Here is a 24613-nt window from a genome sequence, read left to right as displayed (position 1 = left end):
ACATGCTAATTGTTAATGCCTAGAAATGCCAGGGTAATATTTTATTTACCACATTAATTTGGCGCCCGAACAGGAACTATCCCTTTCCCCACGCGCCGGTGACGTAGGTACAGCTCTTGCCCCCTTCTACAGCCGTGACGGACTTCAAAGTGCGCACCAGCAGGACTTCCTGCCACTCCCTCAGGCCCACGGAGGAGACGGACTGTGACCAGGCGTCCACACGAGGCAGTGAGGATTGCGGATCATCCCAACCAGAGCCCACCCGTGAGAGAGCAAGGTCCGAGGTTTCCGAGGCCCACCTGTTCCAAGGCGCAAGCGTAGTATCGAGTTTCCGAGGCCTTCAAGTTTCAAGTCCTGTTTCCCGGTGAGTACCACTATGGGGAATGCATAAAGTTCAAGACGGGTCCACGGTAACACGTGGGCACGGTAAAGACGGGTTCATTATACATGAAAACGGTCAAGACGGGTTCACGTTAATGCGTGATCACGGTAAAGACGTGCCAAAATTCCATGAGCACGGTCAAGACGTGTTCATTCACATGTTCACGGTCAAGACGGGTCCACGGTAAAACGTGGGCACGGTAAAGACGTGTCTCATTTCTGAGACCGGTATGGCTGTGCTGTATTTCAGTGCATAAAGATTTTCAAGTACATGTTTAGCTCTCTGTATCAGTTTAGGTTGTAACTGTTTTAGTGTTTAATATTTGTTTGTGTGTGAATGATTGTTGATTGTTTCAGTCTATTTTTGTGAATATTGGTTTCAAACATGCCATTGTTTTCGAAGTAACGTCAGATAGGGACTAGAAAAGGTATTCTAGAAGAGTCAGTTAACGTCCCGCCTAGAGACACACCTGGTCATTATATGTATAATAAGCATGGATTAGATGCTATCTTGTTTTTAGATTTATGGGTAAACTGCACGAAGGATCTAGAGGAGAAATATGGATGGCCTGTCTCAGGAACATGGGATTCAGAATGCATTATGGGAGTAGAGGAAGCGCTATGGAAGAGGAAGTCAAGACCCTCTCAGAACGATGCCATTGAGTTATGGCGCAAAGAGTCACATAGGAAAACAGAACAGACTGATAGAGAAAGAAATGCTGTCATTACTGGTATTTATCCCGTCCTTTCAGAAGAACTAGCTAAAGTGACCACTTCAGAAAGACCCAGTAGGTCGCGAACGCCACCACCTGTACCCTTTAGAGTATGTAGAAGGAAGCCGACAGCATCTGAAGCGTTCATTTCCTTGTATCTAGACAAGTCCCTTCTGGACTGCGCAAGTGCCTTGTGAGTAACTGGTTGAATTATTTGTGAATTGCGCTTTGTGCTTAAGACTTGTGAATAGTTTGTTGAGTTTTCTTAAGTATAGCTCCTTGTAAATACGGTTTATGAAGAGCATGTCATTATTATGACTTGTTGAGTTTCTTGTGAATATGGCTTGTGAATATGGCTTGTGAATAGCGCCATGTGGTTATGTTTTGTGCAGAGTATGTTATCATTACGTTAGGCAGGAGAGAGCTGGATCTCTTTCAAGTGCTTGGAGAAAACGTTTTGAAGATGTGCGTACGTGTTATGTGATAACATGGAGAGATGAGTTCATGACTTTCCCATGTACTGCAGTCATTGGGGAATGATTGTGCTTCAGCTGCCAAAGGGTTAATATCTTGTATTAAGAAGGCAGTATTTGGTTTAACATGCTGTTTAACATGCATGGTTATGTGAGCTAACACTAAAAGTCAGTGAGTGTGTAGATGAATGAAGGTTTATTTAACTTTTTCATTGGTTGCTGGGTCTGCCTATGTGCTTTGACAGCTTGCAGACTGAATGGTAACGTCTTGCGTGGAGAGTAATGAAGTGTATTTGTAGGTTTGCCTTGGAACACTTGATTTAATGTGTTTGACTCAGAGGTCGGTAAGTTGTAAATAAGTCGTAAATAAATCAGTCGGATTGAGATAAGGGTTTGCACAGAGGGTGCTTTAATGTTTTCACGGCTGAGGGTTCCTATCAAGGGCACGGTTGAGAAGAAAATATAAAACAGACCCATCATAGAATGTGCTTTTAATTAGCGTAATGCAACTGTGTGTTTTTTTTTTTTAATAGAAATGTGTTCTACAGAATAGGAGTTATTATTTTTCCCAATGCAAGCTGCCCTTTAGAATAGCGTAGTGACAGTTAATCCACTCAATTAGAAAACATAGCTTTTTGAAAAATGATGAATCTGGCCCTTTTAATAGGTAGAATAGAAGTGCTTGCACACTTAATTATGAAAATATTGGTTATGCGATGCAAAAGTATGGAGTTTCACATGTTATTTTCAAAAAGTAAAATGTGGTGTGTTTCCATGCCATATTGTTCTGTTTCTTTTTTCCCTTGCAGCTAGTAACATTATTTTGTGATACAATTATTTTAAAATGCTAGCATGTGTCTAAGTTACGAAATAGAAAAAATATGTCCTTATTAATTACTGATTTTAGGGTGCTTTTTATCACGTTTTGAATTTGCTTCAGTTAAGTTAGAGAATGTTGGTTAGCTATCTGGCCTGGGTATAGATATGTTTTGAGTTACACAGACTGTGTTTTTCGACCTTGAGGTGGCCTGGCCTGGAGAGATATTTTGTGAAGGGAGGGCTTTTCCCTCTTGGAGCACAAGCGTGCCTGTCTTGTTGATATTGGCCATACTCCAATTCTGTTCCGCGGACAATTATTGGCCGTCCTCCAGCTGAACCAGGCTTCCTTCGCATGCAGATAAAGAATGCTTGCAATTTGACCGAGATCTCTCTCTTCAGTAACTTGGCAGCTGTTCTTAGCTCTCAGAGTTTTGAAAGGGGGGAGGAACAGCCCTGTGGGTGACATCATGATGAAGGGGTAGGCAGTGTAGAGAAAAAAAAACTTGATGGGCCGCGGAGAAAATGTTTATATAAGGAGGGGGGCAAGTTGCTCTTCCTTACAGTCAACACTGAAAGCTTCAATGACTTCAGATAAAGCATGCTTGCAATTGAATAGTTTTTCCCTCGTAGTGTAAACAGAATAATTGGCAGGAGTTTCGCTCTTGCAATGAGCACTAGCATTTACAGTCAAGCATTAAAGAGACAGCTGGACACTATTTATATGCCTACCAACACAGCACTGATTCAGTACGTAGACGACATCCTGATTACAGCACGTTCAGAAAAAGAATGCGAAAATGCATCACTGACAGTTTTACATTTTCTGGCTGACAAGGGGCCCCTTCAAAGTTACAACTGTGTGGTCAGCAAGTGGTGTCACACTTGCTATCCAAGGAGGGTAGACAGCTAACACAAGAACGCATACAGCTCAGGAAGTACGTGCCTTTATTGGCCTCACTTCTTACTGTAGGCAATGGATTCCCCAGTATGCATATCTAGCCAAACCACTCATACAGTTAACTACACAGGAGGCAGCCACTCCGACTGTCCTCCCTTGGACACAAGAACACACCTTGGCATTTGAGGAATTAAAAAGAGCATTATGTCAAGCGCCAGTTCTAGCGGCTCCTAGTTACAGTAAACCTTTAATGCTTTTCGTAACTGAACGAGAGGAAACAGCGTTATCTGTCCTCACACAAGATCAAGCAGGAAAACACAAGCCGTGTGCTTATTTTTCTAGTACACTAGATCCAGTGGCCCAGGCTCTGCCTGCGTGCCTGAAATCAGTTGCAGCAACAGCCCTAGCCATAAGACAAAGTGACTCGATAGTGCTAGGACACCCTCTGACAGTACAGGTTCCACATGCAGTGGAGGTTCTCTTAAACATGACACAAACACAACATTTGACTGTAGCAAGACTGACAGGATATGAACTGACATTATTTCAGCCACACATAGAGATCAGACATTGTAATATTCTGAATCCTGCAACACTTTTGCCCTCAAGTACAGTAAATGCACCACCACATGACTGTGTGGAAGTTATGAATATAGTGACGAATTCAAGACAAGACCTGACAGATATTGCACTTCCAGACCCTGACCTGATACTCTATGTAGATGGATCATGCATGAGAACGAGTGCAGGAGAGTTAGTAGCAGCGTATGCCGTGACCACAGTTACTGAGGTCATAGAGACACAAAGAATAGACACACTATCAGCACAAGCAGCAGAGCTCATCGTTCTGACACAAGCCTGTTTTCCATCGGTCAGGTAAGCCGCTGTTGTACCCTTCCACCGGTACACCCATTGCGTGGCCCATACCACTGCCCCTGTAATGGGTGGGCTCTTGACTCTCCGCGTCCTCTCCCAGGGATTTTGCCCTCGGAGACCCGCTGTACTACCGACATTCCTTCTACCCTGAAGATCTTGAATCTGAATGTGAGGTCTGTGTTGAAACACTACCAGAACATCTATGACCTCATTGAGGAGGAAGCTCCAGACTTATTTGCCATGACTGAAACGTGGCTACAGGATGCCGACACCGCTATCACTAATCTAGCCTGCCCACCCGGCTATTCTATGTACACCTTGAATAGGCGGTGCAGGGGTGGGGGTGTAGCGTTAGTGGTAAAATCCATCTATTCCTGTGTCTGGACTGCCCTAAGCATCTCTGGGTGTGAAAGTGCCTTGTTCAAGGTCTCTGTCAGCCCTGAGTTTACCCTGTCCGGGATGGTCGTCTATCGTCCACCCGGCAGTGATGTGGCGTTCAGAAATGCTTTCCCCGATATTGTTGGCCCTCTGGTTGCAGACTGTGCCAACTTCTCTATCATGGGTGATTTAAATCTGCATTTCGACACCCTCTCTGGCTTGACAGTACGTTCCATCTCCTCTGACTTAGAGGCCTTTCAACTCCCTCAGATGGTTTCCCAGCCTACCCATTCAGGGGGGCATATTCTGGATCCCTTGTTCACTAATCTGCCGGCGATTCAAATTATCTCTGTTTCTCCGGTGGAGTGGACAGACCACTTCTTGGTATCCATTCTATGCCCTGTCTTTGCCACCCCTTCCATCTCTTCGGCTAGATGGGTTCAGAAGAGGGCGTGGAAAAAGCTTCGGTTAGAAGACTTCCATCGTCTTCTATTAGAGGAGCCGCTCGGCCCTTTGACGGATGTAGAAAAGGGGTATGACCTCTTCTGTTCTTGGATCACCAGGGCCTTGGACTCTCTGATACCTATTGTATCAACTAAAATCAACTCCAGAGAGTCGAGTCCCTGGTACGATGGCGCTCTTCGGGCCCTAAAGGGTGCCTGCAGACGGGCTGAGAGGGCTTGGAGGAAGACCTACGGGGCTGACCTAAAAGCTGCATACTCCAGGTCCGTCAAGCTCTACCATCGAGCCATCTGCCGAGCCCGTGCGGCTTTTTATGCCACTGAATTCCGGAACAGTTCTAATCCGTCGAAAGCCATCTTTAAGGCCGTTAAAGATCTTACGACGAAGCGGACTACCTCTACGACCGTAAGCTCTCTTTCCCACTGTGAATCCCTTGCATCCTACTTTCTGGGGAAGGTGCAAGCTATTTATCGGACATTCCCTGTTACAGGGTACAGTGAGGAAAGTACTAATGTGGTTCACCATCAGACTACTCTGCTTGTTTTCCCCCCCCTCACCTTGGACGGCTTTGACAAACTTGCACTGCAAGTTAAATCTGGATCTCCATCCGATCCAGTAAGGCCTGCTCTTTTTCGTGATCAGGCTTTTATGGGGCGTTCAGCTGTATGCTCCCTTGTCAACCTGTCCTTGGAAACGGGAGTTGTTCCAGCTAAGTGGAAACAAGCCGTGGTGTCCCCAATTATTAAAAAGCCCACCCTGGACCCATCTAAGCCTGAAAGTTACCGCCCCATCTCGTTGCTACCCTGGCCAGCCAAGATTGCTGAGGCCTATGTCAATCTGGCCCTGTCTGAGCATTTGGTACGGACCAATGCCCTCGATCCCACACAAAACGGATTCCGTGCTGGGCACAGTACGGAAACCGCGTTACTTGTGATGGTGGAACATCTCCGGGCAAGGTTGGATGCTGGTCAAACGGCGGCGCTTATTTTGTTAGACCTTAGCGCCGCCTTTGACACGGTGGACCACAGCATCCTCCTGCATCGGCTCGAGGAGACTGGTATTGGCGGTCAGGTGCTGCAATGGTTCCACTCCTTTTTAGATGACCGCTCCTTCTGTGTTGCCATCCCTCCCTTCAAGTCCAATTACCAACCGCTGGCCATGGGGGTTCCGCAAGGGTCCTCGCTGAGTCCCACGTTGTTCAACCTTTACGTGAGACCGCTGGCTGATGTCGCTAGGCAGTGGGGCCTAACTTTGGTCTCATATGCCGACGACACACAGCTGGCGGTTACTCTCAGCGGGGACGCGGAAATTGAGGCCCCCAGGTTTCAGTCCGGACTGAAGGCGGTGGCTAGTTGGCTGACAGGCAATTGCCTTCAGCTTAATGCCACAAAGACGGAGGTGATGGTCGTCGGTAAGGGAGTGGAGCTGTGGGACGACCAATGGTGGCCTTCAGAGTTGGGACCTACTCCGATCCCGGTATCGGAGGTGAAACATCTGGGGGTATGGCTGGATGCCGGCCTCTCCTTTGTAGGGCACACAAAAAAAAATGCGGCCTGTTGTTTTGGACTCCTAAGGGGTTTGAGACCAGTTCTCAAGTTCTTTGATGCCCCAACCAGGCAACTGGTGATCCAGGCTACTGTCATCTCTCGCCTGGATTATGCCAGTTCTCTCCTGGCTGGGGCTAACCAGGCCGAACTAACCCGTCTGCAACGGGTTCAGAATGCCGCGGCGAGAGCGATCGTTGGCCTGCCCAGATTCAGTTCTGTGGCAGGTGTCCTTCGCTCTTTACATTGGCTTCCGGTTAGGAAGCGCATTCTCTTTAAGATTTTGTGTCTTGCCTTTAAGATCCTGAGAGGTATTGGCCCGGAAATCCTGTCGAGCTGTCTTTCCTTTTATGTCCCCACCCGCAGCCTCCGTTCCCAGGGTTTGGCCCTCGCGGTGGTCCCCAGATTCAGGCTCAGTCGCATGGGAGGCCGCTCGTTCAGGGTCATGGCCGCGTCAGCATGGAACTCCCTCCCTGTGGAAATCCGTCTGATGGAGGACCTTTTGACCTTCCGGAGGGCGATAAAAACTTTTTTGTTTTAGCTGTGTTGTTTTTATTTTCTGTTGTGTTATGTTCTGCCTTGTCTTTGCGCCGGGACGCTCCTTGGCTGGAGTATCTGTGCGCACAATAAATCACCCTAACATAACATAACATAACATAACAAGCCTGCATAAGAGCTAGGGACTTGAAAGTGAACATTTATACAGATTCACAATATGCCTTTGGCGTAGTCTTGACCTCCCATGGGACTAAATTTCAGCATGGTCCGCTTATTCAAGCCCTGTTAGAAGCAATACATTTACCTACAGCCATTTCTATCCTGAAGTGCAAAGCTCACACCAAAGTTACAGACATCATTTCCCAGGGTAATGACCTGGCAGACCGAACAGCTAAACTTACAGCCCAGACAGCCCAGACACCAACAGACATGACAAGGACAGAGGTACCATTACTGACAACATGTATGACAGTCAGGGATCCTTCTCAAGACGTACTCGACATACAGACACATGCCACTACAGATGAGATAAAGAAATGGACTGAACAAGGAGGGGTCCAGACTGACCAAGGTTGGATGACTAAGGGAAAAAGCACATGGTTTCTCCCAGATTCTATGGTACAAGTAATCATAAACACAGCTCATAGTCTAGCACACTTGGGAGAGAAGGCAATGTTAGACAGCTTACAGAACATCTGGTGTAACAAGCACCTGCGTGCAGCAGCGAAACAGAAAGTACGAACATGTATGATCTGTTGCCAGTTCAATCCAGGAAAAGGCATTCCGGTGGAACAAGGCGGATTTCATCCTCCTGACCACCCTTTTGAGGTTCTCCAGATGGATTATATCCAAATGGACAGATGTAAAGGTTACAAGTATGTCTTAGTAGTAGTGTTTGCACTATCTAGATGGACAGAAGCATATCCAGTTCCAGATTACACTGCTGTGACAACAGCCAGGCAATTAGTGCGCAAGTTCTTCCCCAGATATTGCCCCGTGTCATCTATTCAGATAACGGGCAGCCATTTCCCTTTGAATTAATGAAACAAGCTGACAGATTACCTGGCTTCCTTGATGTCTGCACTACTTTCTTGTTGTTCACAGGTTGCTGCCGCCTTCCCTGACAACACCCAGGTCAAGGAACATGCCATAGTCTCCGGGAATTTTGTTTGTGTCCGGAATTTTGATCGTTCGAGCCCCCTTGAGCCGCGCTGGAAGACGCCGAAATTGATACTTCTGACCACGAGGTCCGCCGTAAAAGTGGAAGGACGTAAAGGCTGGATTCATCTTCAGCATTGCAAAAAGTACTTTGGACAATCCGGAACTTTGATAGACAATAAGGACCATACAGACTTTGCGCCCCCTGCGCCGCCTTTGCTAGAAAAGACTCCACAGCAGGAGTATAAATCTAAGTTAAGATCTAGTGAGTCAGACGTAGTTTAATTGTTTAAGTCCACTAGGTGGTGAATTGGTTAGACTAGATTTCTGACATGTATAAGATCACACACGAGAATAGTAAGAAGAGAAAGATGAGAGAAAAATACTGCAAGAAATTACGCAGTAGATGTATAGTTACTTTGATCATTCTTTTTATTCTGTGCATTGTTATAATCTGTGTCAGTTTATTGCTACATGTTTTCTTTCCTATTTCCTCACATATACACTCTTCCAGTAACAGCACCATAGAGCATACATTTAGTGAATTGCCACCTCATGAACTATCATATCGACTTGCACTACGTAACAATACATTTATTCGTATGTTACACCATTCTCACCAGACCAGCAATGCAACTGATTGCTGGGTATGTGGCCAACTGCCCCCTTATCAGAAAACGAAGGGAGTTTTGCCATTCTATCCTCTACCTTTCTCACACAATGGGTCATGTGGAGCATGGTTTGCTTAAATGACCTCAATAGATAGAAAGTACATAGCTTATCCAGGTGGCTGGATATATGGAAACCTGAATAAAGTAATGAATGAAGCATGTTTTCCAAACAAGGACGGGTTCCCCAAAGGAAAGGAACTGATCTAGAAAATGAAGAGTATGAGCAAGGAAATGCATCCGTCAACTTTATAATGTTAAATGTTCAGCCCAAGCAAAATGTAGGTCCACCGTTTATTTCAGTCCTGCCAGCAAAAGGTGATTTATGTGTTAGAAAGAAAGGCTCAGTACTCATGGGACACAGCGAGTGTAACACTGTAGTAGAGTTTAACGATAAAGGTCTTTCTTCTTTCAAAACATCACGCCATACCTTTTTCATTTGCGGTCAGACAGCCTATGTACATCTGTCCTTAGACTGGGGTGGGACATGTTATATAGCGTTCCTGCTTCCACCCGTTTTTCTAGCCCCATCCAATTATCATAGAGATTCACGACTAGAACATGTTAGACAAAAGAGGGAGACTGATTCCGCAGGGATTGATCAGACTGAAACAGCTTGGGAGCAATATACAGATTTCAACAAAGGTTTCTTTTTCTTCATAGGTCCCGTCCAAAACAGTAAACTGATACGCAAGTTAACAAGGACTCTTGAAGCAGTAGTGAATGTGACTGCATCTGCCCTGGCGAACTTGACCCAGGAACAGTCTGCTATTAGACTTGTCGTTCTTCAAAATCGTCTCGTTCTAGACGTCATCCTGGCGGATAGGGGCGGAGCTTGTAGAGTCATCCGATCTAGTTGTTGCATTTTCATCCCAAATAACGCGCCATCTGTGTACGCAGCAATAACAAGGCTCCACAAGATTGCTCATGTCATACATCAAGATCCAGGCACATGGACTTTGTCCAGTTGGCTCTGGGGTGTGATATCTGCTTGGGGATGGAAAGTGTTGTCCTTCCTAGGAATGATCCTACTTATGATATTTGGTTGCTGTCTCTGTCTGCAGTGTGGCCCGGCCATTTGCGGCCTGTGTGCAACTGCCTGTATTCCACATCCACGTATACAAAGGATTAAAGACGAACAAATGATGCTGTATGATCAAATATACGGTCTCATGAATATAGATGTATCCTGAAGGGACAAGGAGGGAATGAGGAAAATGAAATTTTGCCTGACCAGGATGCCCCCTACGTATACCCTATGTTACATGCATGTGCATGTCACCCATGCATATTTCTCTTAGTGGCCTGCATCACAAGGCCTCTGCAATCACGTCCTGCATTAAGGTGCCTGTCATCAAGTTTCCCAAACGTTAAGCTAACATGAAGGCCCATGTATTTGCATTGTGCACTTTTAAATAAATATCGTAATGAACCACATTCTGAATTAAGGGTTTTTCATGACTCCTGACACACTGAAGGCTGCAGTTACGTATCTCTGACCTCGCATGCTTCTAGCTCAGCCGAAAGAAGCCCAGCAAGGGTTGCCAAGACAGTATTATGAATAACAGTTATCTGCCTGCATTACAGAATCACATTTCAGTCTGGTGAAGAAGGTAAACATATCCCGTCCACGAAAGATAGAGACCTAGCCTTTCTGTCTCCATTAAAGTAAATCACAGTGCTTGCATTTGAAAAAAGCTCACAGCCCCCATGCAATGCACAAAGAAATATATGCCCTTTCTGTCTTTTTAGAGATGAGCAACCTTTGCTTCAGATAATACACCCCTGACTTAAGATATCAGTTAGTACCAGACGTGCTGGTCGCCCTGACACAAGAAATCTCTCTACTAGACTGAAAGTCAGCTCTCCTCCCAGTTACACGTCAATTGCACGTCATGATCCAGTTGCGTGCACAAGTAGGGCAAAAGTTCCAGCCTGCCATGTAACTCCTCCTCTATGTAGCCGCCCACCTATGACCCACCTATCACACACCTATGACTCATCAAGTGTACACCCTCATGCACGCCTACATGCTCTTATCTCATTTTCTGTCTTGTTCTGCCTCGAGCTCCCTATGTACAAGGAGTAAAAAGTATATATACTGTTCTCTGTAAATAAATGTTTGAAGACCCTTCCTGAACCTCAGTGGTGATGGAACAGATTTCTCCCATGACTCGAGTTATTGGAATAAAGCCCTTTTAACTTGGACACCACGGACTCTCTGCCTCTCATTTGATACATGCTAATTGTTAATGCCTAGAAATTATGCCAGGGTAATATTTTATTTACCACAGAAGCATGGTACATCTAGAGTCCCTCTCAAGGGAGGTTGAGTGCACCAAATTCAGGTGAATGCCAGAATAGTGGATTATTAGAATTTACGGTATGAAACTACCATAGCGATTACGAATAAAGGTTGTTGGCTCCCAAACAAATTTAAGAGCGGTTTATATTCAGATGATGTATATTCAAAGTGACCATCAGGTTCACGTGTCCACATTTGATTTCAGTAGATTCATCACAAAGGATTGCACATCTGCACGCTTTTGGAACATAACTGATTTACCCATCGTGCCATATCTTAGAAGGCTCACAAATGAGAGAGTCGGCACTCTCCGTTTTTTTTCTTCATTGCAAGAAATGCTTTGTAGCAGGATAGGTTGTCCTTGGCCTAATCTTGAGGAATGGTTATTTTTAATCCGCTCCATGTTCTATGCTTTCCTCATGTGGGTCAACATCTGCTCATTATGTTGAAACAGTGGTTTGAAAATCATAGTTTCAGAAAATCTAGAACGTTTTAGTTTGCTAAATAGTATCCTATGGGCTCTTTCTATTTTAAAGATACCGAGAGCCTTGTGAATCCAGTCCTACAAGAAGAATGCAGAAGAGACAATGATATTGTCACTCCTCTTCAGCAGACCAAAGACTCCTAGATTCCCCCTTCAATTGCGTTCCTTGAAGTCTGATATAGCCCAAACATTCCAGGGAGAGGTGTGGCGCCGCGGCCAGGGCGACTGACGCTGGAATCTGGGATTCACAGTTCGATCCCCGGCTCCAGGTTAGCCCAGCACCATGTGACTCTGGGCAATAGCTTGCTTAATCTTCCCGACGGCCCCCCGGGCCTAGAGACCCTTACGGGGGATTGTTCGCGCTTTACAAATGTGGATTATTATTATTATGTACAGAACCAAAACAGATGGGACTCAAGTGTATATAGGTAGATGGGGACAAGCAAGGTATGGAATTGCAGATTTCAGGATGCTTCCTACAATACTACTGAAGAAACATCCAGATCAAGCCAAACACGTAACATATGGCAAAGTAGATCTCTTTACATTCCTGTCAAAAAAAGAAACCTGCAAATTCATAGGAATCTGTCCACTAAACTGGCTTTTCAGTTTTCTACAGTATCCACTAAACCCTCACAGGCTGTATGTTGGCTCCTAACAACATGCCACATCCCATCAAACTTGGCTGGAAAGCATACCACAAACTTAACCGAGTGTCTGAAGAGCCATCAGATGCTACCTTATGGCCAGTGAGATAACAAAAATTGGATTTTTAAGGGATGGGTTGCAATGGGCCCTAGCAAATCTGATGCAAATTGATTATGGAATGAGGAACAGCAGAAAACAGATAGATGGTCATGGCCCAAAAACAGGCTCTTCCAAGAGAAGGCGGAATGACTAAGTTACCTTGGGTAATGCATTTTCTGGTAGAAACTAGCTAATTGGAGTGAATTTCTCCAGATGCTAGACTTGATCCAGAAACGTTCGCAGAGATTCCTTCACACATCAATAGGTGGGGTTGTCTGGCTCTGCACTGGGTCGGTCCTGCCCTGGACATGAAATGGGACCACCTTTGCATGCTGATGCAAGTTTGTTTCTGATCTATGTCAGTGTCGATGGACGTGGAGCCATTGAAATCAGAATATGACAATGTGCAGACTTTCAACTTGGGATCCTGTTATTGAACAATGGCAGTCTATTCCACAGAACAGAGAGGAAGTTGGGTCAGGGAGTTATCTGCTGTTAGATAGAGTCTCTACCAGAAAAGGCATTATCGAATGTAAGTAATTTGTTCTTCTGACAGAGACTTCTAAACACAGATTCCTCACCTTGTGAATAGATACCAAAGCAGTACTCTTCCCCCAGTGGTGGGTCTGTGGAATAGCTCAAACCAGAAAGCCCTGTAGGAATGACTGGGCTAAGTGCTCGTCCTGCCGGACCTGGTTATCCAGACAGTAATGTTTTGTGAACGTGTGGAGAGAAGCCCATGTTGCAGTCAGGAAAATATTCAGAACTGGCACAACACACGCCAGCGCAGGTGTAGCAGCAGTCGCCTTGGTGGCATGAGTGCACACCACTGCAGGGGGAGGCATCTTCGTTAGCCCATAGCAAATCTTAACATATATAACGCAATCCATCTGGAGATGGTCCTATTTTGCACGTCTTTCTTAGCCCCACAGAAAATGTTGGTCAGAACCCCCTGGTTTAATCCATGTAGACGCTAAGCACTCTCTTAGGGGTGAGGTGATTAAACCATTCTTCCTCTTTGGCGGGATGAGGTGGAGCATGGAAACCCAGCAAGGTACTGGCTTGCCCTATGTGGAAAGGCATGACTACTTTGGGCAGGTATTAAGCTTATGTCTGGCAGACCAATTGATCCAGAAAAAACAATGCGTATGGTGGAACCAAGGTCATGGCCTGTAGTTCACTAACTCGCCTGGCTGATGTTATGGTGATTAGGAATGCCATTTTGATGGTCAGTAGTTAAAGATAATGACTTTGCAACGGTTCAAAGAGAGTGTGCATTAGATAAGTGTTTACCAAATTAAGGTCCTACTGCGGAATCAAAGGCAGTAAACTGTCACCATTCAACCTCCACACATAGAAGTGTAGGTTGTGCAGGCTCGGGTGGAAGACTCAATCCTGCTGCTGCAACAAGAGGTCCTCCCGAAGGGGCAGGCTAATCGGAGGACATGTGCTCATGTTAAGATGTTCTGGGTACCATCATCTTGCACCCAGTATTTCCTGATCTTTTTCTGGACTCTGGACAGGAGAGGAAAGGTGTACAGGCGTCCCAATCCTTAGTGCTGACGGAAGGAGTCTCCAAGGGAAACTTGCCTTGGGAACCCCATCATGCAAATTCCGCTACATGTTCTTTCTTTGGCAAATAAATTGAGCCATGGGTGTCCCCATTCCTGGAAGATGCCCTGTGCCACCTCAGAGCATACCAGCTATTCGTAATCCTGTAGGCACCGCCTGCTGAGTTTGTCCGCCCTGGTGTTTAACGATCCTGGCAGGTGCTGGGCAATAATGGACGTGCCCTGGGAGGCTAGCCATTTCCAGAGGTGTAGGGCCTTCTGACCCCGGACAACAACCATACTTCATCCAGTTTGTTGCAATACCACATGGCGCTACTCAGGCAGGTTGGTTAACCTGAGGCGACCTGATGGAGGTGACCCAGAGTTCTTCACCTCTCCCACACTACCTCCCCAGACGACTTACCCAGCTCAACAATGCATCAAACACAATATTTAATTCTGGGTGAGGGAGGGAGAATAGTTTGCCGTCTGTCCAATTGCGGTTGAGCAGCCACCCCTGCAGGTCTAGAACAGTCTCCTTCTATAACTGTATAACTGTATGAACTCTAACAAGACCCCTTGTAGTTGACCCCAATAGGACTTCGGATCCCACTGCAGCGCCCGCATGTGTGTAGTTCATAAGCAGGATGCCAGAGGACAAGAGGGCTAGAAGCCTCACTCGGATACCAAGGTCAATGGTAAAAACATCAGGATCAAACCCTGAATGTCCTGGATTCGTTGAGGTGGAGGAATGGCTCAAAAAGCACCATGTTCAGGATGGCTCCAAAGAAGGATGTCCGGTGTGATGTCTGCACATTGATGGAAAAACCCAACAATGTGAACAGATTGGCCGTCATCTGGAGGTGGCTCACAACTGTTAGTGGTCCAGCCAGTCATCGAGGCATGGGGAAAATGGTAATCCCAACCACCGCAGATTGGTCACGACCTCCCACCATCACAAATTGCGAACATCTGAGGTGCGCTGGTAAAGCCAAAGGGAAGCATGGTGAACGGTTCTCTTGGACTACTTGAAACCACAGGTAATGTCTGTGAGACTGTAAGGCAGGGATGTGAAGATATGCATCCAGCAAGTCCAGCTTTACCATCCAGTCTTTCGGATCCAATCCTGCCAGGACAAGCATTTTGAACATGTCCTTCTGGATGAAGAAATTCAAAGGGCGAAGGTCTAGGGTGAAGATCTAGGCTGAGGAGAAGGCCCAAGTCTTTTATTGACACCATAAAGTACCTGGAGTAGCAACCAGTTCTGATATCCGATGCCAGCAACCTCCATATTGCTCTGTTGGCCAAAATAGGTTGAACTTCTCCAAGGAGTATGGAGAAGTGTCCTCAGAGAGGTGGTGTGGTTTGGGTGGCATGGCAAGGGGTATAACAGAAAAGATAGGGAACATCAGTTCAGCACAATTTGAAGCAACCATTGATCGGACAGGATGCTGTTCCAGCCAGTGAGGTGGATAGTGATGCAACCTCCTACCAATCCATGGTGCACCGCCAAGGAATAATTAAAGCAGTTTTACAGCAGCTGCAGGGGCAAGTAGCTTGGGTGGCTCGTTGCCCCTAGAGGCCTGGATGCTGGTTGCCTGATCGCCAGATGAAAAGAAGTGGGAGGCTTATTGCTGCTGAGGTGTATATTGTATATGCCTCTGCTGGTAGCCAGTACCAAAGCCACGAAAGGGACGCTGCTATTGGGGAATTGCTGAAGTAGTGGAGCCAAGCACAGCGAGTGGGTAAGGGATTTACTCTACTCTGTAAAGTTGGACAGAGTTCCTCTGGCACAGCTGGCAAGGTATCTGCCACTCTGTCCCATAATGCATGCAAATAACTGTCCAGAAGGCATGCTGTGTTGATAGAGCGTAAGGAGAGGCTAACGGCGCAAAACATTTGTTTCACAAAAATCTCAATTCTTTTAGATTCCATGTCAGGTGGAGTGCTTAGGAAAGAATTGGGCATCAGTCGGCTGGTAAATGCCTGCACCACCAAGAGAAGTGCAGTTGGGTGCTGCAGAAGAAAGTTTGGAACTCCAGGAGCAGGCCTGTCTCTCCTTCCCACTTGCTAAAGGCCTATTGTCTATTGACTGATGGGCAAGATCCTGCTTTGAGCTTGGTGCCCATCAGAATATCGGTCAGGGCCTCATTAAAGGGTGGTAGAGGCTCCTGGCTGGACTGAGGACTTCTGGAAGCTTGTGGGTTTTGACCTCTTGACTAAGGTATAGCTCTGCAGCCAGTCTTCACACCAATGTCTGGCAAAGTGGCCAGACCACTGGCCTCTTAGAGGTTGTCAAATGTGTTGCCCTCATACTGGTTATCATTGTCATATTCAGAATCCCCAGTATCATATTGTGGGGCATCTGTGTCTTGCTCTACATAATGTTGAGTAGTGGGGGATGGGTCCACGAGTCCCACAGAAATATTGCTGCAGTGTCCAGTGTCTGTGATGTTGGCACCTGCGTCAATATTCAAGGTGGTGGAGTCCGTTGTGATGTTGAGAGCTGTGTCGAAAGTGGTGCTGAAGGTGGAATTACAGGTTACGCTGAGGCTGGTGCTGACAGTACCAACACTGGAAAAGGGGTGCCAGGTCAAGAGGCACAGTGTGCATCGAGGAAGGCTGCACTAATGGTTACCGAACTGAGGAAATCCTCACATCCATGGGGCCTGGAGGTGCTCCAAGGGATCAGGCACATCACCAAAAATCTCCTCCATGGCCAACCTTAGTTGGTGTAGCTGCAGTGGCATCGTATCCGTTCAGGAAGGGGGCAAAGCAGGACTAGCAATTGAATCGGCTATGCTTGGGGGGAATGACTTCCCAGCCCAGAGGTGCTTGGAGCATCGCATGACTGAGGGGCAGGGCGAATGACACATGCTTTGTTTTTTTATTTGACTTCTTGGATATACATAAGCTCACTGACCAATGGCAACTAATCAGTGTGAGTGGCCCCGTAAGCTCATCCGTGCCCTCAACTTCCAATGGGCCCCCAACTTCAAGTTTAAAAAAACATAACATTTTATTTAATCGATGGAGTTGGGTGATGATGAGCTAGACTCTGTGTCCTATGATCGCCTTATTATTCATCTTAGTTCAATATGGACATGACGCGGAGTCGTGTTTGAAGCAAAGGCACCAGAGGCAGACATCTGTTGGTTACAACCACCATAAAGCTTAAAACCTGTAGTCTAGTGTGGCATGGTCTGCACACTAGAAAAGAAATAGGGAAAAAATCTCTGGCAGATGACCGGATTCGTGCTCCGGAACGGATGTCAGCACGCAGAGGTATTGATAATATAGGGCCTGCCATCATGACCTGGGCAGGATGGCCTGATGCTGAGCCGCATGATGCCACTGGGCAATGAATCAGGGAATTGCTATGAAAGTTAACAGTATAGCGCCTGGGGAAATTCATAAGGTGAGGAACTTGTGGTTAGAAATCTCTATTAGAACAAACAATATCCTGAGCAAGACTCTTCTAAATAAACCATCTTCTTTTTTAGCAGTAGAGGGCAGTGTCAAAGCTAATAATACATAGACGTAATTTCTGAGAATATTGGCATATTGGTTGTGGCACCCAACAAACACATCAAACTGAAGTGGCTGTCAGACAAAGAAGCTTCTGGTAGCCACTTGCGACATAAGGAAGCAAAATCAGGGATGCTGACTTACCCTTCTTTCTTGAAAGATGGCCCTACATGAACTTTTACCACTTTTGACGCCAATCAGGTGCTTATAGACTGGCTTAATGCTCAGACACTATATTTGAAAAATTGGGGTATTCCGCAAAACCCAACATAACTCAACCAATACACTGCCAATCAATGAAATCCATATATCTTTACTTGACTAATTAAAAACATACATTTATAAACATTACAAAATTAACAAAATGCAATAAAATTAGATCATACGCTTAAAACAATTTCATTATTCAAGAAGAAACAAAAACATTCATTCTTTTCCTTTAACTAACTGCACCATTAAGATATCTGAATAGATCTATACATGAAAGCCAATCTGGCAGCATTTTCAAAGATAAAAAAGGCTTGTTTTGATTGTGCCAAAATCAAAGATTTAAGTACTGGACTCAAATATCGCTTTTATTAGCAAACCATTATAAAGCGTATAGTGGAGAGAACTGTGATTTGTTCACAATGTCAAGAACGAAGCTGGTCAAGAAAAGCCTGGTTCTTACAGAAACTTATAAGAAGATGAACAATGTCAAGACTAAAACGAGTCAGTAAAAATTGATGCTGGGCATTGTACATCAAGCAGAGATATGGTTCAATGGTGGATGCGGTCTTCAAGTGCATGCGATCTTGTTTGTGGTTTTGGAAGTTCTTTGTCCTCCCTCATAACATGCTGGACAGTGAAAAACTCAGATTTAGCCCAAGACTTACACTTCACTATTAATATTACATTAAAAAATAAATCAAGCCTGCCAAGTTCAAGATACAAAGAGTTCATGTATTTAATCTATGGGATACTATGAGCATCATATTCTGACACGCAATCAGAGGTTATTGTTCTAATTAAATGACTCTCACACATGGCCCAAACTTGGCCCAAATGGAGATCCAAAGGAGTAAAATGTAATAACACTTTCCAAATATGGATAACCAAGTTCTGCAGCTAGCAGAAATCTACAGAAGCTGTTCACTTCAGTTTGTAGATTTGTAGCAACAACATGGACCCAATTCCCCCCCAACAGCTACACATTCACAACTGTAAATATGGAGCATAAATGTAAATGATTTGGATCCCAATTTGGATGCATAGATCTGGAAAATGATTGCCTTGTGATGTATAGACAATGATTCTATTGAAGTCTGTTAATTATCTTTTTGCATAATCTTTAATGACAGGTTTTGCAGACTTAGAACCGATCACCATTATCAAAGTTTTCGGGAAAATTGGTGATCTCGTCAGCCATTAATGATACAAAGGAGTACAACACTTTGATACATTAGCTGATGGAGCCACGAGTACAGTATCATCAGAGCAGAGTAATGCAGAGTAATGCTGGAATAAAGCAGGCGCCTATTGGTGACATATCCTAACCAGAGGTCATCTTGGTTTCTGTCTTTTCAAAATATGTTTAGTAGTTGGTACGTTCCCAGTTTTACTTATCCTTGACAGATAAAAGTCTGATTTTTCTTTACAATGTACCCACAAAACACACGCACAGACCAGAACTACTGTAAGGATTCACACAGGGGCGACTTACCTCATCTGTGACCTGGTTGGCTCGCAAATGTATTTCCTCTGCGGTCATGTCACCCATGATGAGCTAAGATGTTCTAAGCGTTTTCACAAAGAATCAGATAACACTCGTTCTCTCTGTAAATAAAAAACAAAAATACTATTCAATTCTCAATATAATTTAAAACCTGTCTTCCAACACAATCTGATGCACAAAAAGACATTTCCATTGGTTCCACTGAAAGTGAGCAAACTACAACATGGTGGGCAATGCTTTTCATCAGCTATTGAGTAGTGATGGTCTGAGTTCATATCGACAGCAGTGGATGGACTTAAAACATGAGTGCTGTAGAGTCAAAGAGCTCCATTTCTGCACGTGACTGGATGTGCTCATGGTGGCCAAAATTGGCACGGCTCTTTAAAAAAAATAAAGAAAAAAGGGCAAGCCCGGGCCAAAATCGGCCCAAAGAAGGGGCAGAGGGGGGGAGGGGGAGCAAACCCCACCCCCTCAAAAAAAGTTAGGCCCCAGCAAGTCGCCGGAGGCCCTGCCCCCTTTGACCACCTCTCTTCAAACACGCCTCCTGGAGGACTTCTAGTAGGGGGATAAAGTCCCCCTGTGCCCTTAGGGTCTTTGGGGCCCAACTACCCCTACTGTTACTTCCAGTATCCAGTAGGTCCCACACAGCGGGATTGCTGAGAGGTCAGCAGAGGCCATGCCTCCTTTTTTCACTACTGTGCAAACATGCCTCCTAGCACACTACTGGTTGGGGGATGAACTCCCCTTGGATGCCGAGGGTCATGGTGTCAAGAAGCCTTTCGGTTACCTTCAGTAAGTCCAACACAGCAGGATTCATGAGAGCTGGTCAGAGGCCCCGCCCCCTTCCTCCACCACTCTACAAACGTGACTACTAGTTGAAAAAAAACCTCATAGAATTCACTTAAACAACAAGCATTAGAAATGCAATAGGTCTCGCAGCATTAGAGTTAGTGCTTTTAGAATTGTTTATGGGTTTTTTTTTTAAATCTTTAGCATGAGGTTGAGGGTGAGTGAGGGTGAGGGGTTGAGGGTGAGTGAGGGTGAGGCTGAGGGGTTGAGGGTGAGTGAGGGTGAGTGAGGGGTTGAGGGTGAGTGAGGGTGAGTGAGGGGTTGAGGGTGAGTGAGGGTGAGTGAGGGGTTGAGGGTGAGGGGTTGAGGGTGAGGGGTTGAGGGTGAGTGAGGGTGAGGGGTTGAGGGTGAGTGAGGGTGAGGGGTTGAGGGTGAGTGAGGGTGAGGGGTTGAGGGTGGGTGAGGGTGAGGGGTTGAGGGTGAGTGAGGGTGAGGGGTTGAGGGTGGGTGAGGGTGAGTGAGGGTGAGTGAGGGTGAGTGAGGGTGAGTGAGGGTGAGTGAGGGTGAGGGGTTGAGGGTGAGTGAGGGTGAGGCTGAGGGGTTGAGGGTGAGGGTGAGTGAGGGTGAGTGAGGGGTTGAGGGTGAGTGAGGGTGAGTGAGGGGTTGAGGGTGAGGGGTTGAGGGTGAGTGAGGGTGAGGGGTTGAGGGTGAGTGAGGGTGAGTGAGGGTGAGGGGTTGAGGGTGAGTGAGGGTGAGTGAGGGGTTGAGGGTGAGGGGTTGAGGGTGAGTGAGGGTGAGGGGTTGAGGGTGAGTGAGGGTGAGTGAGGGTGAGGGGTTGAGGGTGGGTGAGGGTGAGTGAGGGTGAGTGAGGGTGAGTGAGGGTGAGTGAGGGTGAGTGAGGGTGAGTGAGGGTGAGTGAGGGTGAGTGAGGGTGAGTGAGGGTGAGTGAGGGTGAGTGAGGGTGAGTGAGGGTGAGTGGGGGTGAGTGGGGGTGAGTGGGGGTGAGTGGGGGTGAGTGGGGGTGAGTGGGGGTGAGTGGGGGTGAGTGTGGGTGAGGGATTGAGGGTGAGGGGTTGAGGGTGAGGGGTTGAGGGTGAGGGGTTGAGGGTGAGTGAGGGTGAGGGGTTGAGGGTGAGTGAGGGTGAGGGGTTGAGGGTGAGTGAGGGTGAGGGAGGGTGAGGGGTTGAGGGTGAGGGGGGGTGAGTGAGGGTGAGGGGTTGAGGGTGAAGGTGAGTGAGGGTGAGGTGAGTGAGGGTGAGGGTGAGTGAGGGTGGGTGAGTGTGAGTGAGGGTGAGTGTGGGTGAGTGAGGGTGAGTGAGGGTGAGGGATTGAGGGTGAGGGGTTGAGGGTGGGTGAGGGTTGAGGGTGAGTGAGGGTGAGTGAGGGTGAGGGGTTGAGGGTGAGTGAGGGTGAGGGGTTGAGGGTGAGTGAGGATGAGGGGTTGAGGGTGAGTGAGGATGAGGGGTTGAGGGTGGGTGAGGGTGAGTGAGGGTGAGGGTGAGTGAGGGTGAGTGAAGGTGGGTGAGGGGTTGAGGGTGATTGAGGGTGAGGCGTTGAGGGTGAGTGAGGGTGAGGGGTTGAGGGTGAGTGAAGAATTACAATACAATACAATACAATACAATATACCAACCAGCTTCTCACACTAACTTTGAGGAATGTTTACAGTCTATAAAATACACAGAGTGAAGATAATGTATTCCAAATACTCTAAATCTGCTGTTCTCTAAACTATTAATGTATGATTTTGCCCTTTGACATCCATATTGGATTATTTGTTACTTCTTTTCTTCTTTGCTTCTAGAGAAAAATCGGTAAAGAAGGAATTTTATAATGTTTTCCTTTGTATCTTTAACTAAATATAAACCTCTTGCCACGTTAAAAAAAAATATTTTTATTGGAGCAATAATGTAAGGTAGTGGCCTACGTAAAATAGAACAGCACAGCTTAGCTATACATCATGCTCAGCACATTAACTCAGAAAGGGTTACTCGGGTGCAGCACACAAATATGGCCTAAAGCACGAGTTTTGCAAATGGATAAAACAATGCCCCTCAACTCCCACTAAGCAACCCCCATCCAGCAGCCAAATAGCATCATATTAGTACCCAAGCTACCTCCTGCCACGTTAATGAGGGTCCTTCGTATTGTTAATTATGCGGTGGCAATGCTGTCATGGAGTAGCACGAATGGCCATGTAAACATGTGTATTAAATAAAAAACCGTGGCTTTATGATCATGACAACACCTGGCACTGGAAATAGATAGCCATTAGGCCTATATTCCTAAGAACGAATATTTGAATGACTCATGCACTCTGACGAACGGCTATTACAAAACAGGTCATGCAATGGAAATCGTTGCATAAGAATGCACTTCACCTCTCTGTACCCATCGACACCAGGTTCACTTTCAGAGCAACTTATCTAGCAGGGCTTGTCGTGCTTGGAAGTAAAGGTGGGCAAGAAAAGCAGGTCTCGCGGCTGGCTCGGGCCCGATGTCTAGCTCTGGCTCAGCCATTTTCTCATGGGAACTGACGAGCCAAAATAGCGCCAATCCAAGCATTCCAGGCGCCGAACGTTCCATCCCTATTGCCTTTAAGGAAGCAAAATACTTTAGACGCAGGACAGATAAGCACAAGACAAAAACGTTCTTGTTTTGCTGTGTATGGTTTCATTGGTATTGCGTTTACTACCCCCGACGACTCGGCTAGAACCGAATTAAGCGACACGTTGCGTTAAAGCTGATAATCTAATGTTACCGAAAACAAATATGAAAACTGTTACTGTTATCGTCTAGATCAATAAAGAGTCATAGGAGCTTGCCGTCGTAATGGAGGAGTGGGAGGATGTATCGCCACGCCAGGTTTGCGTTTCTAAAAATAAAGGTGAATAAAACAAACCCAAATAGGTTGTAGATTGTTATTCGGTATATAATTAATTAAAACAGAATGGGGTTTACTAACGGGCGAGAAACGCTTCCTTACCGGAGAAAAAGATATTCCGTTCTATGTATGACAACCTCCGGGAGCCGCATAAAGGATGAGTGATGGCGTCCCGCAGCCGTTGGCAATACGAAATGACCCAATGTGCCGCCATCTGTCTCTTTCTATAAGGGCCAATCGTTATGGTTAAAGCAATGCTGAGGTAGCTAGAACGCCGCCCCTAGGGGGGATATCCCTTTAACAGGCGATAGTGAGGACCAAATAGTAAATGAAAACGCCTAGTAAACACGCCTGTTAGATGACGTATTGATGATATGGAAACGCCTCTAGAAACAAAGTAATTGATGTAAACCTAAAAAAACGGGAGGCGGTAACGAAATAAACTGATGCACTGGCGTGCACCGCAAGTCGTGCCACAACTGCGCCCCAGTGTGATGCCCACTAAGCCGCATGGTTGAAAAATGATAACAAGAGGCAGGAGAGAAAGAAAACAAGACGGACGGACGGAAGAGAGGGGAGGGGGGAGGAGAAATGCGACACGGAGGGAAGGGGAGGGGGCGGAGCGGGTTAAATTATACAAACAAAAAACAAGCCTTTCACCGTAACACGGCGGGCAGGGGAGGGGGCGGGCAGGGGAGGGGGCGGAGAGGGGAGAGGTGCGACACGGCAGGCAGGCAGGGGAGGAGAGTAGGAGGAGGAGGGGGGAGGAGAGTAGGGGAGGCACGGCCTAGCGGCAGGCAGGCAGGGGAGGAGAGGAGGAGGGGGGAGGAGAGTAGGGGAGGCACGGCCTAGCGGCCGTGCAATCAAGTAGTGAGGGGGCGGAGCTGGGGGAGGCTGTGAGAGAGAGTAGGCAAGGCTGGGGGCATGTGCACGCGCATTTAAGCTCAATGCGCATGCGCATTGAGCTTAAATTTCTCGTGCACTGCAAGGAATCGCCACGATTCCTTGCAGTGTGGATAAAGAGCGGATAAGTGCCAATACTCTCGCCTTGCTCGATGCGCATGCGCATCGACAGGCGAGACCTAAAAAGGTTATAGGAAGTTAGAGAAAGGAAAATGATTTTTAAAAACCTTGGAAATTCACTGAAAAAAACCAGAAGGAAATAGGGATGTTCTAGTTTGGAAATAGAATCAAACAAGCATCTACAACGCAATAGGTCTCACATTTACACAAGTTTGAGCTATTGGAATTGTAAATGACAGTGCCTTTTATTCATGTTTTGGTTTAAAAAAAATAAATAAAAGGATTTGTCATTTACAATGCCAACAGCCTAAACTCTCGCAAATGCAAGACCTACTCCAATTCAAATGCTTGAAGGCATCGCTAAGCTGCCCCCTTCTGTCTTGCATGGCCCCTGAAGACCTCAGAGTTAAATAAACAAGCCAGTGGTCACAACTGCGCAATAGAGACCCTCCTGCAGTAAGAGAAACTCATTAAATAAAATAATGCTTATAGACTGATGAAGACGTACCGTGTAACAACCGAAGTAAAAGGGCCAGTCCTCATGACCAATCAGGGTAGACCACTGGATTTTGGCTTACAGACAAGAATGTCTTATAACTTCTTTTCTGTACATTTTAGCATAAATTCAAAACAGCATCTGGTTGGATTTATCAAAACCATTCTCCTACGTCCTTGAATAATATTTTACGGCTGACCCTTGCGGTAGTTATGAATTCATCAACTA

At 46.3% G+C, this 24613-nt stretch overlaps 1 protein-coding gene across 1 annotated transcript in view; it reads right to left on the bottom strand.

Moving 5' to 3' along the window:
* The window catches only part of SNAP23 (synaptosome associated protein 23), a 172119-nt gene that overhangs the window by 72904 nt on the left and 74602 nt on the right, over window positions 1–24613 (bottom strand). The window contains exon 2 of the mRNA XM_078659655.1: window positions 19185–19297. Coding sequence (XP_078515781.1) covers window positions 19185–19241 — 57 coding nt within the window. The 5' untranslated portion in view covers window positions 19242–19297. The remainder of the gene's footprint in view (window positions 1–19184; window positions 19298–24613) is intronic.

Source organism: Lissotriton helveticus, chromosome 9 (assembly GCF_964261635.1).
Source record: "Lissotriton helveticus chromosome 9, aLisHel1.1, whole genome shotgun sequence".
Lineage (NCBI taxonomy): Eukaryota > Metazoa > Chordata > Amphibia > Caudata > Salamandridae > Lissotriton > Lissotriton helveticus.
Note: the sequence above shows the minus strand (reverse complement) of the source record. Positions and strands in the feature narration are given on the sequence as shown.